The sequence below is a fragment of the Ambystoma mexicanum genome, chromosome 2p (assembly GCF_040938575.1).
Source record: "Ambystoma mexicanum isolate Mex_15411 chromosome 2p, UKY_AmexF1_1, whole genome shotgun sequence".
Taxonomy (NCBI): Eukaryota; Metazoa; Chordata; class Amphibia; order Caudata; family Ambystomatidae; genus Ambystoma; species Ambystoma mexicanum.
The window spans coordinates 497127319-497148031 of NC_090923.1; the positions used below are offsets into that span (position 1 = coordinate 497127319).

The 20713-nt window shown below is 47.2% G+C and overlaps 1 protein-coding gene across 1 annotated transcript in view; it reads left to right on the plus strand.

The window, feature by feature from the left end:
* SLC6A11 (solute carrier family 6 member 11) overlaps positions 1-20713 on the plus strand; it is a 1097166-nt gene that overhangs the window by 787703 nt on the left and 288750 nt on the right. The window contains exon 9 of the mRNA XM_069643914.1: positions 7204-7328. Coding sequence (XP_069500015.1) covers positions 7204-7328 — 125 coding nt within the window. The remainder of the gene's footprint in view (positions 1-7203; positions 7329-20713) is intronic.

Consider the following 20713-nt stretch of genomic DNA (forward strand, 5'->3'; position numbering starts at 1 on the left):
CACACCCGCTCATGCCCCGTGTGTCTCTCACCCTCCCCCCCACCCCCACTCTTGCCCCATGTGTCTCTCCCCCTCCCGCCCAACCCCCGCTCATGCCCCGTGTGTCTCTCTCCCTCCCCCCACCCCCGCTCATGCCCCGTGTGTCTCTCTCCCTCCCCCCACCCCATGCTCAAGCCCTGTGTGTCTCTCTCCCGTTCCCCCCACCCCCCGCTCATGACCCATGTGTCTCTCCGGCTCCCGCCCACCCCACGCTCATGCCCCATGTGTCTCTCCCCCTCCCGTCCACCCCCCGCTCATGCCCTGTGTGTCTCTCCCCCTCCCGCCCACCCCCCCGCTCATGCCCCGTGTGTCTCTCTCCCTCCCCCCCACCCCCGCTCATGCCCCGTGTGTCTCTCCCCCTCCCACCCAAACCCCACTCATGCCCTGTGTGTCTATCCCCTTCCCCCCACCCCTGCTCATGCCCTGTGTGTCTCTCTCCCTCCCCCCACCCCCGCTCGTGCCCCGTGTCTCTCCCCTTCCTCCCACCCCCCGTTCATGCCTCGTGTGTCTCTCTCCCTCCCTCCCTCACCCACTCCTGCCCCGTGCATCTCTCCCCCTCCTGCCCACCCCCCACTCATGCCCCGTGTGTCTCTCCCCCTCCCGCCCACCCCTTGCTCATGCCCTGTGTGTCTCTCCTCCTCCCGCCCACACCCCGCTCATGCCCTGTGTATCTCTCCAAATCCCGCCCACCCCCCGCTCATGCCCTGTGTGTCTCTCTCCCTCCCGCTACCCCCTGCTAATGCCCCGTGTGTCTCTCTCCCCTTCCCCCCACCCCCCGCTAATGCCCCGTGTGTCTCTCCCCCTCCCGCCCACCCCACGCTCATGCCCCGTGTGTCTCTCCCCCTCCCGCCCACCCCACGCTCATGCTCCGTGTGTCTCTCATCCTCCCACCCACCCCCCGCTCATGCCCCGTGTGTCTCTCTCCCTCCCGCCCACCCCCCGTTCATGCCCTGTGTGTCTCTCGCCCTCCCCCCGTTCATGCCCCGTGTGTCTTTCTCCCTCCCCCCACCCCCGCTCATGCCCCGTGTGTCTCTCTGTCTCCCACCCACCCCCCGCTCATGCCCTGTGTGTCTCTCTCCCTCCCCCCGTTCATGCCCCGTGTGTCTTTCTCCCTCCCCCCACCCCCGCTCATGCCCAGTGTGTCTCTCTCCCCTTCCCCCCACCCCCCGCTCATGCCCCGTGTCTGTCTTCTGTTCCCCCCGCTCATGCCCCGTGTCTGTCTCCTGTTCTCCCCACCCCCGCTCATGCCCTGTGTCTGTGTCCTGTTCCCCCCACCCCCCACTTATGCCCCGTGTCTATCTCCTGTTGCCCCCACCCCTCGCTCATGCCCCGTGTCTGTCTCCTGTTCCCCCACCCCCCGCTCATGCCCCGTGTCTCTCCTGTTGCCCCCCACCCTCCACTCATGCCCCGTGTCTGTCTCCTGTTGACCCCTACCCCCACTTATGCCCCGTGTCTGTCTCCTGTTCTCCCCACCCCCCGCACATGCTCCGTGTCTGTCTCCTGTTCCCCCCACCCCCCGCTCATGCCCCGTGTCTGTCTCCTGTTGCCCCCCAACCCCCGCTCATGCCCTGTGTCTGTCTCCTCTTGCCCCCACTCCCCGCTCATGCCCCATGTTTGTCTCCTGTTGCCCCCCACCCCATGCTCATGCCCCGTGTCTGACTCCTGTTGCCCCCCATCCCGCGCTCATGCCCCGTGTCTGTCTCTGTTGTTCCCCCACCCCCCGCTCATGCCCCGTGTCTGACTCCTGTTGCCCCCCACCCCGCGTTCATGCCCCGTGTCTGTCTCTGTTGTTCCCCCCACCCCCTGCTCATGCCCCGTGTCTGTCTCCTGTTCCCCCACCCCCCGCTCATACCCGTGTCTCTCTCCTGTTGCCCCCCACCCCCTGCTCATGCCCCGTGTCTGTCTCCTGTACCCCCCCACCCCCCGCTCATGCCCCGTGTCTGTCTCCTGTTCCCCCACCAGCTCATGCCCCGTGTCTCTCTCCTGTTGCCCCCCCGCTCATGCCCCGTGTCTGTCTCCTGTTCACCCCACCCACTTATTCCCCGTGTCTCTCTCCTGTTGCCCCCCACCCCCAGCTCATGCCCCGTGTCTGTCTTCTGTACCCCCCACCCCCCGCTCATGCCCCGTGTCTCTCTCCTGTTGCCCCCACTCCCTGCTCATGCCCCATGTCTCTCTCCTGTTGCTCCCCACCCCCCGCTCATGCCCTGTGTCTCTCTCCTTTTGCCCCCCATACCCCTGCTCATGCCCCGTGCCTGCCTTCTGTTCCCCCCACCCCCTGCTCATGCCTGGTGTCTGTCTCCTGTTCCCCCCACCCCCCACTCATGCCCCGTGTCTGTCTCCTGTTGCCCCCACCCATGCCCCGTGTCTGTCTCCTGTACCCCCCACTCCGCACTCATGCCCCTTGTCTCTCTCCTGTTGCTCCCCACACCCCCGCTCATGCCCCATGTCTGTCTCCTGTTCTCCCCACCCCCGCTCATGCCCCGTATCTGTCTTCTGTTCCCCCCATCCCCCGCTCATGCCCCATGTCTGTCTCCTGTTCTCCCCACCCCCCCGCTCATGCCCCGTGTCTGTCTCCTGTTCTCCCCACCCCTGCTAATGCCCGGTGTCTCTCTCCTGTTGGCCCCACCCCCCGCTCATGCCCCGTGCCTGTCTCCTGTTGCCCCCCACCCCCCGCTCATGCCCCGTGTCTCCCTCGTGTTCCCCCCACCCCACGCTCATGCCCCATGTTTCCCTCGTGTTATCCCCCACCCCCCCTGCTCAAGCCCTGTGTCTCCCTCGTGTTCCCCCCACCCCCCGCTCATGCCCCTTGTCTCTCTCCTTTCCCCCCCACCCTGCTCATGTCCCATGTGTGCCCTGTACCCCCCGCTCATGCCCCGTGTCTCCCTCGTGTTCCTCCCCACCCCCCACTCATACCCCGTGTCTCCCTCATGTTCCTCCCCACCCGCTGCTCATGCCCCGTGTCTCTCTCATGTTCCCTCCACCACCGCTCATGCCCTGTGTTTCCTTCCTTTTCCCTCCCACCCCCTGCTCATGCCCCGTTTGTACCCTGTTCCTTCTCACCCCCCGCTCATGCCCATGTGTCTCCCCTGTTCCCCCCACCCCCGGCTCATGCCCTGTTGTGTTCTTTATACACCCCGCCTTCCCTTTCCATGGTGGCATCTTGGTAAAAGATTTTCCTTCCTACACCGGGGCGCCGTATATGAAACATATACATAGCGGAAGACACAGGCTTGATATAGAGCAATCCTTTCTGTGCATGAAGATAATCATTAGGGTTATCAGCACTTTCTCATAGTTTTATCTGTATTACTCTACCTTCCCTGTATATGCTCATATTTGTATACATTATACTCACTCTCCTTTCCTTTGGGTCCAGTCACATCATGTGATACACATACATATGGTAAGTAGCAGCTTTGAAACAGAGCAATAGTTTCCCTGCATAAAGACAATCAGTTAGGTTATGAACTCTTTCTGCTGCTACTTCTGCTTTTTTGTTTACTTCACTGTCCCTGTATATACTCATATGTGTATGTGTTGTTGTGTCTTTGTGTTTTTTCTGTAATAATTATGTATTACGTGGGTTTTATTATATACTTATTACATGTTTCACAGTACGCAAAACTCTAATAAGAAAGCAGTTATCATTTCACTATTCAACATGGCAAGATTATGACATCTTGTATGTATGCACACACTGTCTATGTTTCTGCATGAGTAGCTTAGTATACTGGATATAACTTCATAATAGAATGCTATTTATATAAATGTATTGCTTAATGCACTAATTAGCTCATGATATTTATCCCAATGATCCTTGACAGTTTTTGGTCAGCATTATAAGAATCCCTTGTACAGAGTTTTTATGACAAGTAAATGCAATGTGATGTCATCAGTGATGTCATCAATGACATTTGTGATGTCACCTTTGATGTCCTGGGTGTTAGCGTTAGCAGTGCACGGTGGCGCGAGTTATGGTTGCTTATCTTACCATAACTGCCGAATTTCAGGGGTTTTCGGTTTTACTTTGAACCATAACACCCCTTTAACAAAGTTTTTTCACTGAATATATATATATATATATATATATATATATATATATATATATATATATATATATATATATATATATATATATATAATTTATTGATCAGTCATGTCTAGACATACAACTTCAAGAATATAAGATCTCTTCTTAGCAGAAAAACTGATGACCCATCTTGAGGGCATGAACAGGGATTAAATTCACTGATTCATATGGAGCTGAGCACTTAGGAGGGTCTAAATCATGCTTATGGCCACTGTGACTTACCGGAGTGGAAATATTAATTTGTATATTATTATGGTCCCACCCACAAGGACATTCCAGAAACGAAATGCTAGTCAGTTCCCCTGTGACCAAGAGAACCAACAACAATCCCAGATACATGTTTCTGCCTTGGTGGGCATCATCAGTTTTGTCTAATAACATTGGTTCTTTCTATTTCATTTGTTTTCATTGCTATTCTGCATTTGCTTATAGTTATCTCTCAAATTGTGACACCATATAAACATTTACACAACACAATATATTAGACATCCAGAATCACACGTGAGCTTATCCCGGTGTAATTGTTTTTTGTCACTGACTCTCAAGATAAGGACATATCTTTGATTCAGATTGCAGTCTGTAACATAAAACAGGAGTATGTTTAAAAATGTTAAAATACAATTGTTTTTTCTCAAATCTATCATTATGTTACTTGATATGATATGATATGGCATTTGTAACGCGTCTATACACAAACGTTTCAAGTGTTTCAAGGCGCGAAGAGGCAGGGAGGGGGGAACAGGGGAAGACAGACAACGATCCTACTAGGCCCGGTGTCATTCAGATCGCGCAAGTGTACGGGTAGGGGGAAGGGAGAAAGTGCAAGGGGAGGGGGGAAGTGCAGTACAAGGTAAGTAGAATAAAATAAATAGGGCCAGCTGGTGGCAAATGCAAGGTAAGTGCAGACAAGTTCTGGGAACGCGGGCTGTAGGGATACAGAGACAGTCCCGCAGTGCAGGGGTTGCCAGGGAGGCAGTGCAAGTGGAGAGTGGCTGGGCCCAGGACCGAGGTCAGCGAGAGTGGCCCAGTTGCAGATTCAGCGAAGAATTAGCAGAATTGGCAAATGCACTATAATAGTTAACTCTTTTTCTAGTACTGCTCTTAACCATGTCAAGCAGTGCGCATATAAGTGCTGTGTGGAATAAACAAATAAATAAACAATAAATATGAAATGCTTAAGATCAGTACTATGTTGGTTTCTGAATGATATAACTAGAAACCTCTGGGTATGAAGCACGTTATAAATAACCAATTAGAATTACATTTCTAAAACTCTATGTACATGGGTGTTTTTGAGGCATCAACAATTGGCTTAGAAAGAAAGTTATATAATGAACAATCAGAACATAATACCAACAGTGTATACTCCACTGATGGGAGCAAAATTCCTAAAGTGGAGCTCAAGGCGGAATTCCTGTAACTTTGTTCTATTCAACATTTCTATGTTGAGTCCTAATGTTAATAGCGCATGTGCACTTTTGAGATTCTAAGATTCTTAGGTTCAGGGGACACTATGTTACCTGTTTACCATATATCCAGACAGACAGCTACTTGTTTGTAGCTTTTCTTTTCCTTTTCAGGGAATACCGAATTGGAGATAAACCTCTGGATATTGAAGCGTAAAACCCAGTGGATTGTCTCCCAGTAAGATTTAGCTTTTATCAGTGAGTACATGTGATATTGTGGAGGACATAGATGGTCATATATGGGCATGGATCTGTCAGCCTGGAATTTCCAAAGTTTCAGAGAGCATGGCTAGATTCGTCCATTCCTGTATAGATTTCTGGATTCATGTAAGAATTCACATCTGGAGAGTTTTCCTGGAATAACAACCGCAAGTGTTAATGCATGCAGATTTAAATTTGGCAGCCACAACTGATGAAGATCAAGTCTTGCAAATCGCTTTGGAAATCGTCCTCTACCCCATTTGCTCATAAAAATGGAGGACCTGAGTAGAAGAGTTGTATTGTAATCTATGGTATTGAGGGTAGAGAGTTGTAAAGTGCAATGCACACCAACGGGTATCTTGGCGCTATAGATATTGGAAGAGTAGTGAAAACAATCTGGTGTCAGATGCAAGCTAAAAAGATAGGTTATATTTTTTACTCCAGAAGGAGATAAGAGTTGTCTCTTTTCAAAGAGAGAGTGGAATTGAGTTAAGCAATACTTAGAATAGAAAGTGGACTAGTCATGGGAAAATCAACTCGACCTGCAACCTCCCAACGTCATCTTGACAGTAAAGGTCTGTGTAAGAACTGGAGTTCAACATACCAGGATGCAGACAATAAGGTGTTGACTATGAGCAGAGCTATGCTTGTCAAAAACCTAGATCCCTATTCCCTTTGTGAGCCTTGTTGCACCTGCGCACTTTGTGTGTATGAGGAAATCAATATACTTCTTTTTGCTTGTGTATTTTATATTAGGATGTTTTTTAATGATGTTATAATTATTGAAAGGTTGATTAAATTCAACTAAACCAATAAATAAATAAACATTCTTAAAGATGTACGGTATAACCTCAAACTGGTGGAAATAATCTAGTTCATCACGTTGTTGAAGCAATCAGTACTCCTTTTTACCACAGAATTTATTTTGCACTTAACTCACAGTGGGTGGCATTTAATGGCATGGTAACTTCAGAGAACTATGCTATGGTGAAGATGTCTAGTTTGCGGGTGCTGGTTCAACAGTGCTGTAGGAAGGAAATAAGACTGCCCAGATTGATTGCTCTGATCCTGGTCAATAGGTAAAGAGACATTGAGACAATCCTGGGAAAGTGTTGAAGCTGCTCAGATGCGCTAAACACGGTGCCCATTTCGCAGCTATTTACTAAATCATGAATAATAGCTGAGATGGAATGGCATCTCTCGAGATAGCATGTCTTCCATTGGACCCACCTTCATTCCCTCTCAATAGATTGTGAAGTAGCCATCATTTATAGGTTTCATATTTGACAGAACATGCTCCATACTGTCAGATAGAAGTAAATATAAAGCTCAATTTAATCTCATTGCCTGCAGTTGTCAATTACTTGCGTATTATTTGTGCAAATAAGCTGTTGATTTTAATTTCAGGGACTGCATAATGCTGTGCTGTCTGAACAGTGGTACAAGTTTCGTTGCTGGTTTTGCCATCTTTTCGGTCCTTGGGTTTATGGCCTATGAACAAGGGGTACCGATAGCGGAAGTTGCAGAATCAGGTAAGCAGTACAGTTTCAATGATTGTTTATAGCGCGTGATACACATGCAAAGAAATTATAACAGGGATGATGTTGAACATAAGAATAAGCAGATATAGTAGTACCAGAATTGGCCACAAAAAACAGCACGTTTCAGTTGAGCATTGTGCTGGTCCCCACTTATCCTCTGGCCTCTTTCTCCATTGTATGATTCCAAACACTCCTTGTCATTAAACAAGTGTTATAAAGCTGCGACCACAACAGTTGGTTACTGAGATGTTGAGGATGCAGTTCATATGAACTTAGCCGATCTACTTCATGTAATCAGAGAACAGGTTCCTTGTTTAAATGATTTCACTGTTTTCTTAACGTGGGTGTGAAACACTGCTATTTATAAATGGAAGTATCTTTTTTTGACCAAGTAAGACAACTTCTCAAATAGTTATTTATTCGTATTTGTATGTATTAATTTATATAGCTGTAAGAGAGCCTTTGATACCGTGGAAATTGTTTGATCACTATGCTTAGAAGAAGGAGTATACTGATACATTGGCTAGGAAACTACAGGCTAGACCAGTTTGATAATCTACTGGCTTTATCAGAGAAATAATCTTTCTAATTTGATGGAGTACTGGACATATATTAAGATGCTGGATAGACATTATGAGAAATCTCTGAGTATTGTTTTGGAGCGTTATGTTGGGAAGAGGAAGCAGCCGCTGAATGCGTTGCTGGAACTATATGTTACTACTTTGAGGGATTTGCATCCCCCAGTGAATTCGGAAGCCCCTTGCCAGAAAGGTTAAGAGACCAATTCATGCTAGAATATGGTGACAGCAAAGTGAGAGAAACTCTGGTCCAAGAATAATGTGTCTTTTGAGGAAATCATCAGAGTAGCGAAGGAGATTGATCATACACACAAGTGTGTCAAAGAGTTGGAAAATATGGCTGATCCAGAATTGAAAAAGGCAGAGAACGCACAAGAAATTGAAGTCTTAGCGGTACAGGGGAAGAAAGTAGAACAAAAGAAACAGCTTACTAAAAACCAGCAGCCCAAATCAAATACAAAAAGGAAAAAGAGGAGAGAAAGAAGTGCTTTCATTGTGATAGTGTATTCGACTTTGGAAACATTGACAAATGACCAGGTCTCAAATCAATGTGCAAAAAATGCAATATGATATGATATGATATGGCATTTATAACGAGCCTATACATAAGTGTTTCAAGGTGCAAATAGAAAATGCATTTGCAGCATGTTCCTGAAGCACGATAGAATCAACTGAATGACAGTATGGATGATTTGTGCAAGGAACTGGATGAGTGCACATATGCAATTAATGCTATGTGCATCATTGAAGATGGGGATGCAGATGTTGAACAACCTTTGGCAGTGATTAGGATAAATACATTTGGTAAGCCAAGTACACACTGATGCCCATGATTTTGTTTGACAGACACATGGACGGAAGAATCATGTTAAATGAAGTTGAAATCAAACCCGAAACTCATGGAAGGAAATGTATTGAATTGATATGATGGTGTTAGACCATGATGGATTTCAAGGAAAGGTATGCCAAAGGGAAAGTCTATGTGTCCAGTAAAAGGGATCTACCAATTATTGAGCTGCTCTCACCAGAAAAGGTTAACTATCATGCTCGATCCTATTGCTGAAGAGTGTGTCTATTCATTGGAGGCAGGAAGAAGGAAATTTGAGTAGCATAACATACAATATCCTGTGTTTGTAGATGAACTGGGGTGCATGGCGCATGTATGCATGAGATCAGGATGAAGGTAGGCTCCATTCCCATGGTCCACAAGGTGATGAATGTTCCTATCAATCTGAAGAATGAGGTGAAGAGGGAGTTGGAACTAATGGAGAAACAAGGAGTGAAAGAGAGGAATGATTTGTCGGAGTGGGTTTCTTCTTTAGTAATTGTATGCAATTGCAATCTGTGAAAAGGTGCATATTGCCGGACAAGCATCCATTGCCGAACATTACTGAAATGTTGGGTACAATAAGTGATGCTAAAGTACCGCAGATCTGAAATCGGTGTACCACCAGATTGTTTTACATGTATCCACCAGAATCATTACTGCATTTATTTCCCCAGAAGGGTTGTTCCAGTGTAAAACAATGCTGATTGGACTAGTGTCAGTGCAGTGTTCCAATTAGTAATGTACCAGTTGTTTCACAAAGAAGAGGGAGTGTTGTCCTTTTAGGATGGTGTGTTGCTGTATGCCAAGTCTGTTTAAGGACACAATGGGCCTCATTACGAGAATACCGGCATGGAGGAAGTAGCGGGTCCGTGCTCCCTTGACGCCACTATAGCCGCTGATTACGAGTGCGCGAGCACGCGCGAACCCCTATGTCCCCTATGTAATGGCTGTACCGCCATGCCAAAAAAAAGCCCTCCAACCCCCCGATAGCGGCATCACGGGACCCGCCGATACCGCCTCCACCAAGGAGCAACCCCTTAATAACGACCTGGTAATAACATCATGGTAATACTGGGCTCGTAATACCGGACCTGGAAGTAACATCATCACGTCGGAACGGGAAATGCGCCGGCGGCCATCATTAAAAACACAATCCATTGCCATCCCCCCAATCCGGCAGTGATACAGAGGAGAGAGCAGTGCCATACCACCCAGCATGTCGAAGGCTACCTGTAAGACAACCCCCCGCCTGCGCAAGAAGCGCTTCTCCGATGAGGAGCCAAACATGGTGGCTGACACTCTTGCAGCACATGCAGATCATGTTTTTGCCTCCAACCTCAAAAAGGGAGCACAAATAAGGAAAAAAGAAATATGGGAGGAGGTAGCGCGCAAGGTGTCTGCGGTTGGCACCGCCCCCCGCACAGTCAAAGACTGTAAAAAAAGATGGGACAACCTCCGTCTCAGGGTCCGGAACATCCCGGCCAGCAATCGCAGGGAGGCCATGGCCACAGGTGGGGGTGCCCACTCCCCAGTCAAACTGATGCGCTGGGAAGAAACCTGCAGCACTACCATCCAAATGGAGTCCTTGGAGGGCTTCGGCGAAATGGAGACGGGTGCTGCGACATCGGGAGATGGAGGTGAGTGACCCTGAAAACCCCAGTAGGCCAAACCATGACGTAGTACAACTGATGTGAAAGTGAGCCAAGCCAAACCAATGCATGGCCCATCATACACACATATACAGATCCATGTCCAGATGGAGGCCAAAACCCTGCTACAATGAAATGCATGCTGTGTGCCAATCCCATTACCAACAGACACCCAACACACAGGGACCATTTGCATGTCATACATCACACAAACCCCAATACAATGCCATGCCACCTGGTACGCATCTGTGCCGAATGGAGATGCCGCTGCTTATGCCAATATACCCCCCTTGAAACTACCCTGTGTGACATGTATATAAGATTGCAATGCATGATAAATGAAATACTGTACAGCACCAACTCATGCATCTTGCATGTAACACCATCACTGATGCCCTGCATCTCTTCTTCCCCCACAGACACTGATGCAGAAGTTGAAAGTCAGGACCCTGCCCCAAGGCCATCTACATCCAGGGTCAGACCACATGGCACTGGCCATTCCACCTCCGGGGCAGCACCGCGGCCCACAGTGAAACCCAGGGCAAGTGCACAGGCCAGGCAGGCACATGAGGAAACCACAGCCGTGGACGAGACTGTGACTACTCAGCTGCCAACAACAGCTGAAGGAGAGGCTGATGGCACCCAGACCGCTGCCACAAGTTCAGTGGGTGAGGCAGCAGCCACAGCCCCACTCAGCAATGTGGATGTGGAAGCAGAGGAGTTTGAGGACCCTGATGACACAACCCATGTGGAATGTCTCCGCAACGCAAGCCCCCTGTCCACCTCCCAACACACCATTCAGGGCACACTGTCTAGCCCCATGCTGGGTTCTGCAGTTCTACTGCACAGTCCAGATCTCACTAACACCTCAGAGGCCAGCCCTGCCCCACCCAACCGCTGCACCCTCTACAGCCCCTACTGATATCGAGGCACACCTGTCAAGGGTAGAGGCCCGGCAGGACTTAATGATTGAGCTAGTCCGTCAATATGTGGCTGATGGTGAAGAAACACGCAGAGAGCTCCGTGAGGACAATGCTGGGACCATTGCGGCCATAAATTCAAGTGCTATCATGATTGTGACAGTTTGGGGGCCGTCACACAGGTCCTAACCAGCATGCTCCAACACATGCAGCGCCAACAACCTGCACCGCCAGTGCAGATCACATCCACATCCACCTCATTGTCCACACCTGCAAGCTCCGCTCCCTCCAGCCCTGTGCGGATGACGAGGCGCAGTGCAAGGTAGACATAAATGCTGCCCCGGACAAAAAAAAAGCCTGGAAATAGTGTAGGATAACAATGGGTGAGGGGGGAGGTGGTGTTGGTGGTGTAGAGGGGATTAAGGGGGTGTTCATTGATGGGTATGGGGTGTTCATTGGGGTATGGGTGTTTATTGGGGGTATGGGGTGTTTGGAGGGTTATGGAGTGTTTATTGGGGTATGGAGTGTTTGGGTGTTTTGGGGGGAGGGGGGAGGGCGTGTGAGTGGTGGAGGTGCAAAGCACTTTTTTGTAAATATTCTTAATACACCTTTTTAGTTCAAAATCATTTAATGCCTGGACATTATTCATTTCGTCTGTGTCCATTCGATTCACAACAGCGCACAGTGCCCAACTCCCCACACACCTTCTGTCCATGTCCACACGGTCCCAGTGCTCACTGTAGCACTGACACATAACCATCAACGTCCCTGTGGTTCAGAAGTAATTGTCAATCAGTGAATGGCGTACAGCACGGCCATCTTGTGCATCACATACTGGCAGGGGTACTGCTTCTCCTCCATCATCATCCTCATTATCCTCACCCGGTGCATGCATGTCAATGTCAGGTGGCAGTGGTACATTTCTCCGGATGCAGCATTACACAGACCATGGTGATCTTTGCCACCTTCTCAGGGCCATAAAGGAGTGCTCCACCAGACCTGCTTAAGCATCGGAACCGTGCCTTCAACAGGCCAAAGGTCTGCTCAATCACGACATGGGTACGGGTATGTATCCGATTGTACTCCTCTTCGTGCCTGTTACGCGGGTTCCGCACAGGGGTAAGTAACCACGACTTCAAGGGATAGCCTCCATCACCTGCATGGGAGCACAAAGAGGCATGTTTGAGTCAATCTGAGCTGACACCTTTTGGATTCACAGCCATGGCTGCAGCTATTTGGTGTTGACATGCACATTTACCGGTATGTATGTACACAGGTTCATTTGATGCGTTGTGTACTGCACTATGGTCTGCTAGCATGGATTGTGTTGTACACATGATGCAGGGTGTTAACTTGCATGCTGATGCGGATGTACTGTGGATGCAGAACAATGTCTTGCCATAATTGAGTGTATGCTACTCTGTACCTAATCACACTAGTGGCATTAGCACAGTTGTAATCATGTCCAGTCATTCATCGCTTGACATACCCATGGTGGCCTGCTTGTGTGTCTTGCATGTTGTCATTAATGTACGACATTGGTGCTATGTATGCAATTGATGTGTCCTGTTCAGGTTGGGATGTTCAGGACAACAGTGTTTAGCTCTGAGTGCATTGTCCACTCACCGCCCAATCGCACCGAGTTGGAGTATGCATCTCCCCCAATCCCACCCAGGTGGAGTATGCATCCCCCCCAATCCCACCCAGGTGGAGTATGCATCCCCCCAGCTCACAACTCTGATGCACTGCCATGGCCCAGTCAGGCAACTTACCGAGCAGCCAGGCACGTCATCCAGCATGTTGCTCCATGTAATGGGGAAGCGTGGAGTTACGCAGCACCATGGCATCATGTGTGGATCCGGGATATCGGGCGCAACAATTTGTGATGATCTTGCAGGAGTCACATACCATCTGCACATTGATGGAGTGGTATTGCTTGCAATTGCGGTACACCGCCTCTATGGCATGAGGGACAACATATTTGACATGGGTGCAGTCGAGGGCACCAACACAATTGGGCATGCCTGCCAGTGCATGGAAGCCTACTTTAGTGTCGGCAAGCTCCTGGGCAATCCATGGTAGGGATATGTGGGTGCTAGCATGCTTCAGGAGGGCATCCTGCACTTGGGTCAGCATGCGTGAAAAGAGTGGTTGTGATATACCATGCAGCTGGTCCACTGTGTGCTGGTAGGTGCCTGTGGCCAGGAAGTTGAGCACAGGCACCACCTTTATAGCGGTGGGATGGCAGTGCATATTTCTATCAGGCTGATGATGTTGTCGTGTATCATGTCCACTATGGTGGTGATGGTGTCCCAGTCCAACCGGTACAGGGTGTGGATCTGCTCAGGGGTTAGATTGAATGGACTGGGTCTGATGTGAGGGATTGGTGGATGCCTACGTGGTACCACTGGCTGCACTGGTGGAACTTGCTGGGCCTGTCTCACCCTCCTTCTCCTCCTGCATCTCTTCTGTGCTGCCTGTTGTTGTAGCTGTAGTTGTTGCTGTTGTTGCTGTAGTTGTAGCAGTGCAGGCATGTCCTCCAGCTCCATGATTGCAACAGCTAGTGGTATCATTTTGGTGTAGGAAGGGGTGTGGTGTGTGGGTGTACTCCTTTTGTACTGGGACAGGCTCCATTGACTCCACCTGTGGTGATTGTGTGCACCTGTGGCAGTTGCCTACACTGCAGGTTGCTATTTATGGGCGGTCCGCGATGCTTGTATTGCTGCCGTCATGCAGGCCCTAATTACCCCCTTCGGGATGCCGGTAAGTGCATGCCCGCGTAACTTGTGATGTTCTCCTATTAGCTGCATCCCAGTATTTCCATCCTAAAGGGGCGCGTGTACGCGCGCATGCAGGTAAGAAGGGGCACGGTACGGGCGGTGGCAGTATTGGCGGGTTGTCGGCGAGTAATGGCCGGACCCGTTAACGATGCCGTTAATACCATTCCGCCTTCCTTTTTTCATTACCTCCATGCTCGTAATGAGGCCCCTGCTCATTTCTCTAACGTTTTCTATTTGATTTAGCATGTGAGTGTGCTGTAAAATCATCAGCTTTATTAGCACAGTATACATTTCTTGATTGAAAGACACACATATTTTGGCATAAAATTGAAGATGGTACCGAAGACATATGGCCCAGTGACTACATTGAAAACAATGGAACCAGGACACATGGGCTCGAATCCTGGCTTCTCGACTTCACGAAAATGATGATTCACAAATCATGATGGTACTTCGTAACTTTCCCCTGTGAGCCAGCACGAAATATGTCAGTTCTTTTGGGCTGTAGAAAACATCTATCAGTTGTCATAGATAATGTATGTCCTACAGAGTGCCCCGCATCAAAGATCAGAAGCACTATGACTGGATATGTGAGTATAAAGGAAACTTAGAAATCCCTAGAAACCAAATACAATGTGTAATTTCTCCATAGGGCAATATGGGAGTACAATAACTAAACATCATATGAGAAATAGGCTAACCTGACTACATATAAAAAATATCATGAAATGTGTGCGTTTGTCTGATAGACACCAACACATTGGGCCTCATTACACGGATGGCGGTAGGGATTTACCGGTACCGGTAAAATACAGGTACCGGTAAATCCTTACCGCCTTACTACGAGGTCCCTTTGCGGGTTGGGGGATTTAACGCCTGCTTTTTGCAGGCGTTAAAATCCAACCCGCTAAGGGACCTCGGAGTTAATTACGGCACCGCAAAATTGCGGTGCCGTAATTAGCGCCTTCCCCATTCCCATAGAGCCCTATGGGGCAGAAATGGGAATGGGGAAGGGCAATGGTGGAAGGGGGATTTACCGCCCCTCCAACCTTGGAATGGGGCGGTAAATCCCCTTTCCGCCAAGGCGGTGCCGGTATTTTACCGGCATGAGCCATGGCGCTAATAGCGCCATGGCTCACCGCCTACCGTGTAATGAGGCCCATTGTTCTTGTCTACATATAAACAAGATGTATTGCTGTTAGTGATTAATATGTAACCTTTTAAAATCCCACCTAATTATTGTATTTCTGTGTTTTGTTAATGAAGATGTTTTATATCTAATGTATCAGAAAGCATTTCTGACAACATAGGCAATACATTTAAAGTAATACCTCAGAAAGGGTTTACACCCATCTTTTTGTCATTTGACTGTAAGTCATATAACTCAATTCCCTGATAGAACTGGATTTTCTCTTTTTTTCAAAACGGAAAACCTTTCGCATGCATTGTTTCATAGAATATATGTGAGAATAAACACTTAATCATAAATCGCCTGAAAACCATGTTGATGCAAATGCGAAAAGGGTGTTCTTTGTAGTTCCCAGGGAAATAGAGTTCCCAGGGAAATGTAATGGTAGCATCCTGGACACAGTACACTCATTTGTACAAGAAATGGTCCCTGTGTTTCTCAGATAGGCATCCCAGGCTTCACCCTGGGCCAGGTTGCTCGATGTATCTTTGCTTTTGATCAATGTTCTGCTTGCTTGGCAATTGCCTAAACATTCCACATATACTGGTATAAGCTTGCTCTGAATCCCGTTAGGAGAATGAACTATGATCTGTGACAGACAAAACATTTTGGGTCTTGCAGACAATGGGTCTGATTCACAGAAGTGTGTTATAATGCCACAATCCCATAGGAAACCACTGTGTGAATACATTTTATCCACAGTTCACTGATCTCTTGGAGTGAGATGGCAATCACTTCGATATTAGAGTTCACTGCTCTGAAACTACTCACATACTGGGTACATATGTTGTATTATCACCATACAGAACATTTTAATCAGACACTAGAAAGTGTTTTATCGTTCGAAAACTACTCACAGTGAGATTTACTTTTCTTTATTGAAGAAGGCTTGAATACGTTGGCTGTAAGTGATTTTGGGTTCCAACCGAGAACTTTAAGCAGAGGTGATGCAGTTGTTCTGCAAGAAAAGTACTGAGATTTGAGACTGAGTGCAGCTATGGAAACTGTGAGGCTAGGCTCATCAGTTTATGTTTATCTGGCAACTGTTCCTGTGGAAATACAGATATTCCCTGTCCCCTCTTATGCCCCTTCAGTTCCATTTAGGGGTTCTTCCAGTGGCATTCTTCATGGACATCTGGACGCGTAGATCCACTTCTCATGGCATATATTATTATATATGTTGATAGTGTTCCAAAAGAGACCACAATTCACTTTTCTATTATGAGAAACTAGATTTGTGATAAGGTCAGGATCATGACCCTGTCAGGGGAGAATGAGGACCCCACCCAGAAGTGAGGTGAGAGAATTGGGGCCGCAGCCAATTGTTAATCCCCATGAGTATGCTTTGTACTTGACTGCTGATATCAGTGTCCCTTTCACAGTGCCTGTCTGCCTCTCTGTCTCACTTCTGGCCAGAGTTCTCGTTTGTCTTGATTTATAGCAATCAAGGATCTTAAGATTCCAGAACGCTGGCCTTTATTGACAAGCACATGGAGGTACTCTTGCACCTTGTAAGGAAGTGCCTCATAGACGAAGCACACAATCTAAAATTCAAGTTGTTTTTCCAACAGAAAGCAGTGCAGGGTATTCTTGGCCTGTCTGATGTGGCTACAAATATAACAATTACAGTAGTTGCATGTAAATAGAGCACAGAAGGGGTCCACTGTTAACGGTGAACTATTTGGCAAAAAAGTAGCCTCATTTCAAGCATGAAATATCTTACAGGAAAAATGGGTTCTATTTTAAAGCGGATCCTGGAGGCTTGGGAAATTATATGTCTTTGAAAGAGGGTTGAATGGTGTACAGTGTCAGAAGCAGTGGGCAATTCAAACAGGAAGAGACAAACATGGGAGCTAGGGGGGTTGACCTGTCGTCGATAGGAGGGCTCACTTCAAGGACTTCAGGACAGATTCCATGTTGTGAGATGACCAGCTTCCTGATGGGTTGTTTGTAATTGACCAAAAAGTGGCCAGTACAGTGGGATTTGCTAAAGATTTTTTTTTAAGGGAAAATTAATAATTTCTTGTGATCTTTTGTCATAGTGGATACCAAGGTGTTTATGGTTTCTATAATGACAATAGTGGAGCAAGGGGCGCGTTGCATAGAGGAGGCATGCATTTTTGTTTGGAAAGATTTTGGGGAAGGTATGGGGTGCGGATGTTGCAATGACAGACTGGCTGCTCTATCTCCCCGTACATGCTATCCCTTCCATTGTTTGATATGCAACTGATGAACTCAATACCGTTAATTTGGCTAATATTAACATATTTAAATGTTCATGAAAATATTGGTGGTTAGTGTGATGCTGTAAAAGTTACTCCTTCTGACAGATAGCCTTTTGATGGCAGTATTGTTGTCAGAGTAGGGCTTGGGAGCACAAAGGACAGCCGGTCAGGCAGGGAGATCATGCTCAGATGCTAGAGTTGCTTATGGGGTTGGATGGGGTGCAGCAGCTCAATCTTAGAAATGACAAAACTTCCTTAATATTATGAACTTGGTGCTCACGGTGAGCTCTCTTCCTATTGGAGTAATATGGTACTAGTTCAATTAGTTAATATTCCCATGATGATGCAAAGATTCTTTTAGGTGGAGTTAAATTCATGAGTGGCTATAAGGATGGTTTCCATCATTCTTTTGAAGTTAAAGTTCTCTTGCCATTTCTCAAAATACATATCATGTCATCGTCATAACAGCTTTTAACAATGACCGAATCATCTTCCAAGTGTTTCAAGATATGTTTCTGCATATCATGGTATTCAAAAGGTTATCAAACACAATTAACATAATAAAATGCATACAGTCATAGATGTATAGGATGTAGATAAATACGTATATTTATGAAAATAACATATTTACCTTACCTTAGTTGACCTTGATAGCACCCTATTCCCCACACTATCTGTGTTCTTTCAATTATCTTATATTTAATATCCCGTGCTTCATAGCACTCATAAGAGAGGCAGAGCCTTCTCTGTACTGGCTTTCAGTGTGTGGAACTGAGTACCTCTCAAAATTGGCATTCACTCGTGTTTTAAAACATATCTTTCTCGACCACCTAATCTGATTTCTTTCCCACATTTCACTGAAGCTATAAGGCCAGGAAACCACTTTTACTTTACCGGATCTATAACATAACACAATGGATGCACATACTGACACACAGACCTCACAGTACTGCGCTACTGTTAAAAGATGCCAGCCCAAATGTCAGACACCAACTCTCTATACAGTGCTGTACAGTGCTTGGCTTGCTAGGTCCACGCTTTAACAAAAAAAGAAATAACACCTAGTTTGACTGACAGATGACCATTGGGTAGGGGGTATAAAAGGATGCTGCCATGAAAGTCAGTTCTGATCAACAGTCTCACTTGAGATAGCACTCTTTAAACTGATGTTGGTAGGTTTGTATAACCGGCCTTATCAACTTCCATGTATATAGTTGTTGCTCGGTATCTGTAACTGAATGCCAACAGCCGTTCAATAGCAATGGGGCTGCTCTTTTAGACCTTTTTCCTGCTGATTTGTTCACTAGAAAGTGTTAATCCATTTTCGTTTGGCAATCCTTGTACAAATGTGATAGTCTACTAATTGGTGAAAGTATTTCTGACTATACAAGTTTCACATTGGCCACAAACAATTGTCATTGTATTTCTACATCTCCAAGACATTGGGCCTCATTACGACCCAGGCGGTAAGTTACCGCCTGGGTCGTACCTTTACGACGTGTACGCCATGGTGGTTGGCGGACTTACCGCCCCATTCCGAGGTTGGCGGGGCGGTAAGTCCCCAATCCCCATTTACCCTTCCCCATTCCCATTTTTGCCCCATAGGGCATAATGGGAGTGGGGAAGGCGTTAATTACGCCACCGTAAATTACGGTGGCGTAATTAACATCAAGGTCCCTTAGCGCCATGGATTTTAACACCTGCGGTGTTAAAAGCTCCATGGCGCTAAGGGACCTCGGAATCAGGCGGTAAGGGTCGGCGCTGTTTACGCCGCCGTAAACCCCTTACCGCCTGAGTCGTAATGAGGCCCCATTGTGGTAGTTTTGTTAAAAATAAAAATAGCGCTATATCTAGTTTGATATAGTGGTCTCTGAGGGGAACAGTTAAAAAATGTTTATGCTCAACTCCGACATGGTATCAACCTGCACTTCACAAGTTTGAACCCTGGTAGGGACAACTCAGACTTTTCTCCTGAATTGATACATCCAAGACCATTACATTGGATTTTAATAATCCATATTATAGTGATTGAAACAGGAGGAGCTGGCATAAACTCCCTTATAACACCTAATACTCTAAGTATTTAAAATGATTTGGCATGTAATGGTAGTATAGGGGAATTTGAGGCAGTACTTGTTATATAATTGTATCACCTGTACATGTGAGGGTGTGCTTGACTTATGATGACGATACTAGGCATTAATCCATTTTAGATGGCATTTGAAACTGAGCTTGGCATACTATATGGTGGAAGAACATGCCACTGGGTGGGTACCTTACAGGCATTATGATGGCATTTATAAGTAATTTGAGACTGCACTTGGATGCAATGCAGAACCAATGCATGTCATAATGTACCATGTATATGGAGAATATACCATGATAAGTCTGAGGTTTGAGAGGCCTCACATGGCATTAGATGGTAGCACATTCACATGAGTAGAGCAATAAGCAGATGAGGAATTGGGTGACATTAGTAGGCATTTCTGAGGTACTAAAAACTGCACCTGGCACGAGGTTGCAGCATCTGGACATTCCAGGCCGTAGTGTGACAAACCTTGCATCTGAGACAACAATAGGTACAGTATAGGAGTATATGTTTACAGGAGGCATAGTACAGCAGAACTCAGAAATGTGGGGTTGCATTAAGAGTATCATAATAAATATTCCACTTGAAGGTATACCTGCCAAAAGGTGCAGTCTGTTATGCTCACCTGGTCTCTGCAGAGGTGTTGGGGCATGGTTGCAGCCCTCCCGGGGGTGAGGTCGCTCGGGTCCGACTTCGCCCTCTGCGCTTATGCGGTGACTGGTGATAATAGGTGATGCTGCTCGGGACTGCTCCTGCGTGGAGAATAGGGGGTGTGAGTATGCAGCTTGTGCGCCTGATCCCCTTCCAGACCCCTTCTCCCAAACCATGGTACCCGTGGGATGCGCTGTCCCTGGAAAGCTCACCTGTTGATTAGTTTTGGGGAGCACTCCATCCTGCTGCTTCTGACAGGGGTGCTTGTATGATCTGGGCCGAGTTCCTTCACTGGTCCCTTGCATGTGGTAGTCCATTCCTGCCTGCTGCGACTAAGCCACTATACTTCAGGTAAGTGTTCCTGTTTGCCTTTGTCTTTCCTCATATGTTTTTGTTGTATTGTAAAGTTTGTTGTCTTGTATTGCTGTCCGTTGCACATTTGATGTTTGCTCTTTTGCTTTCCTCC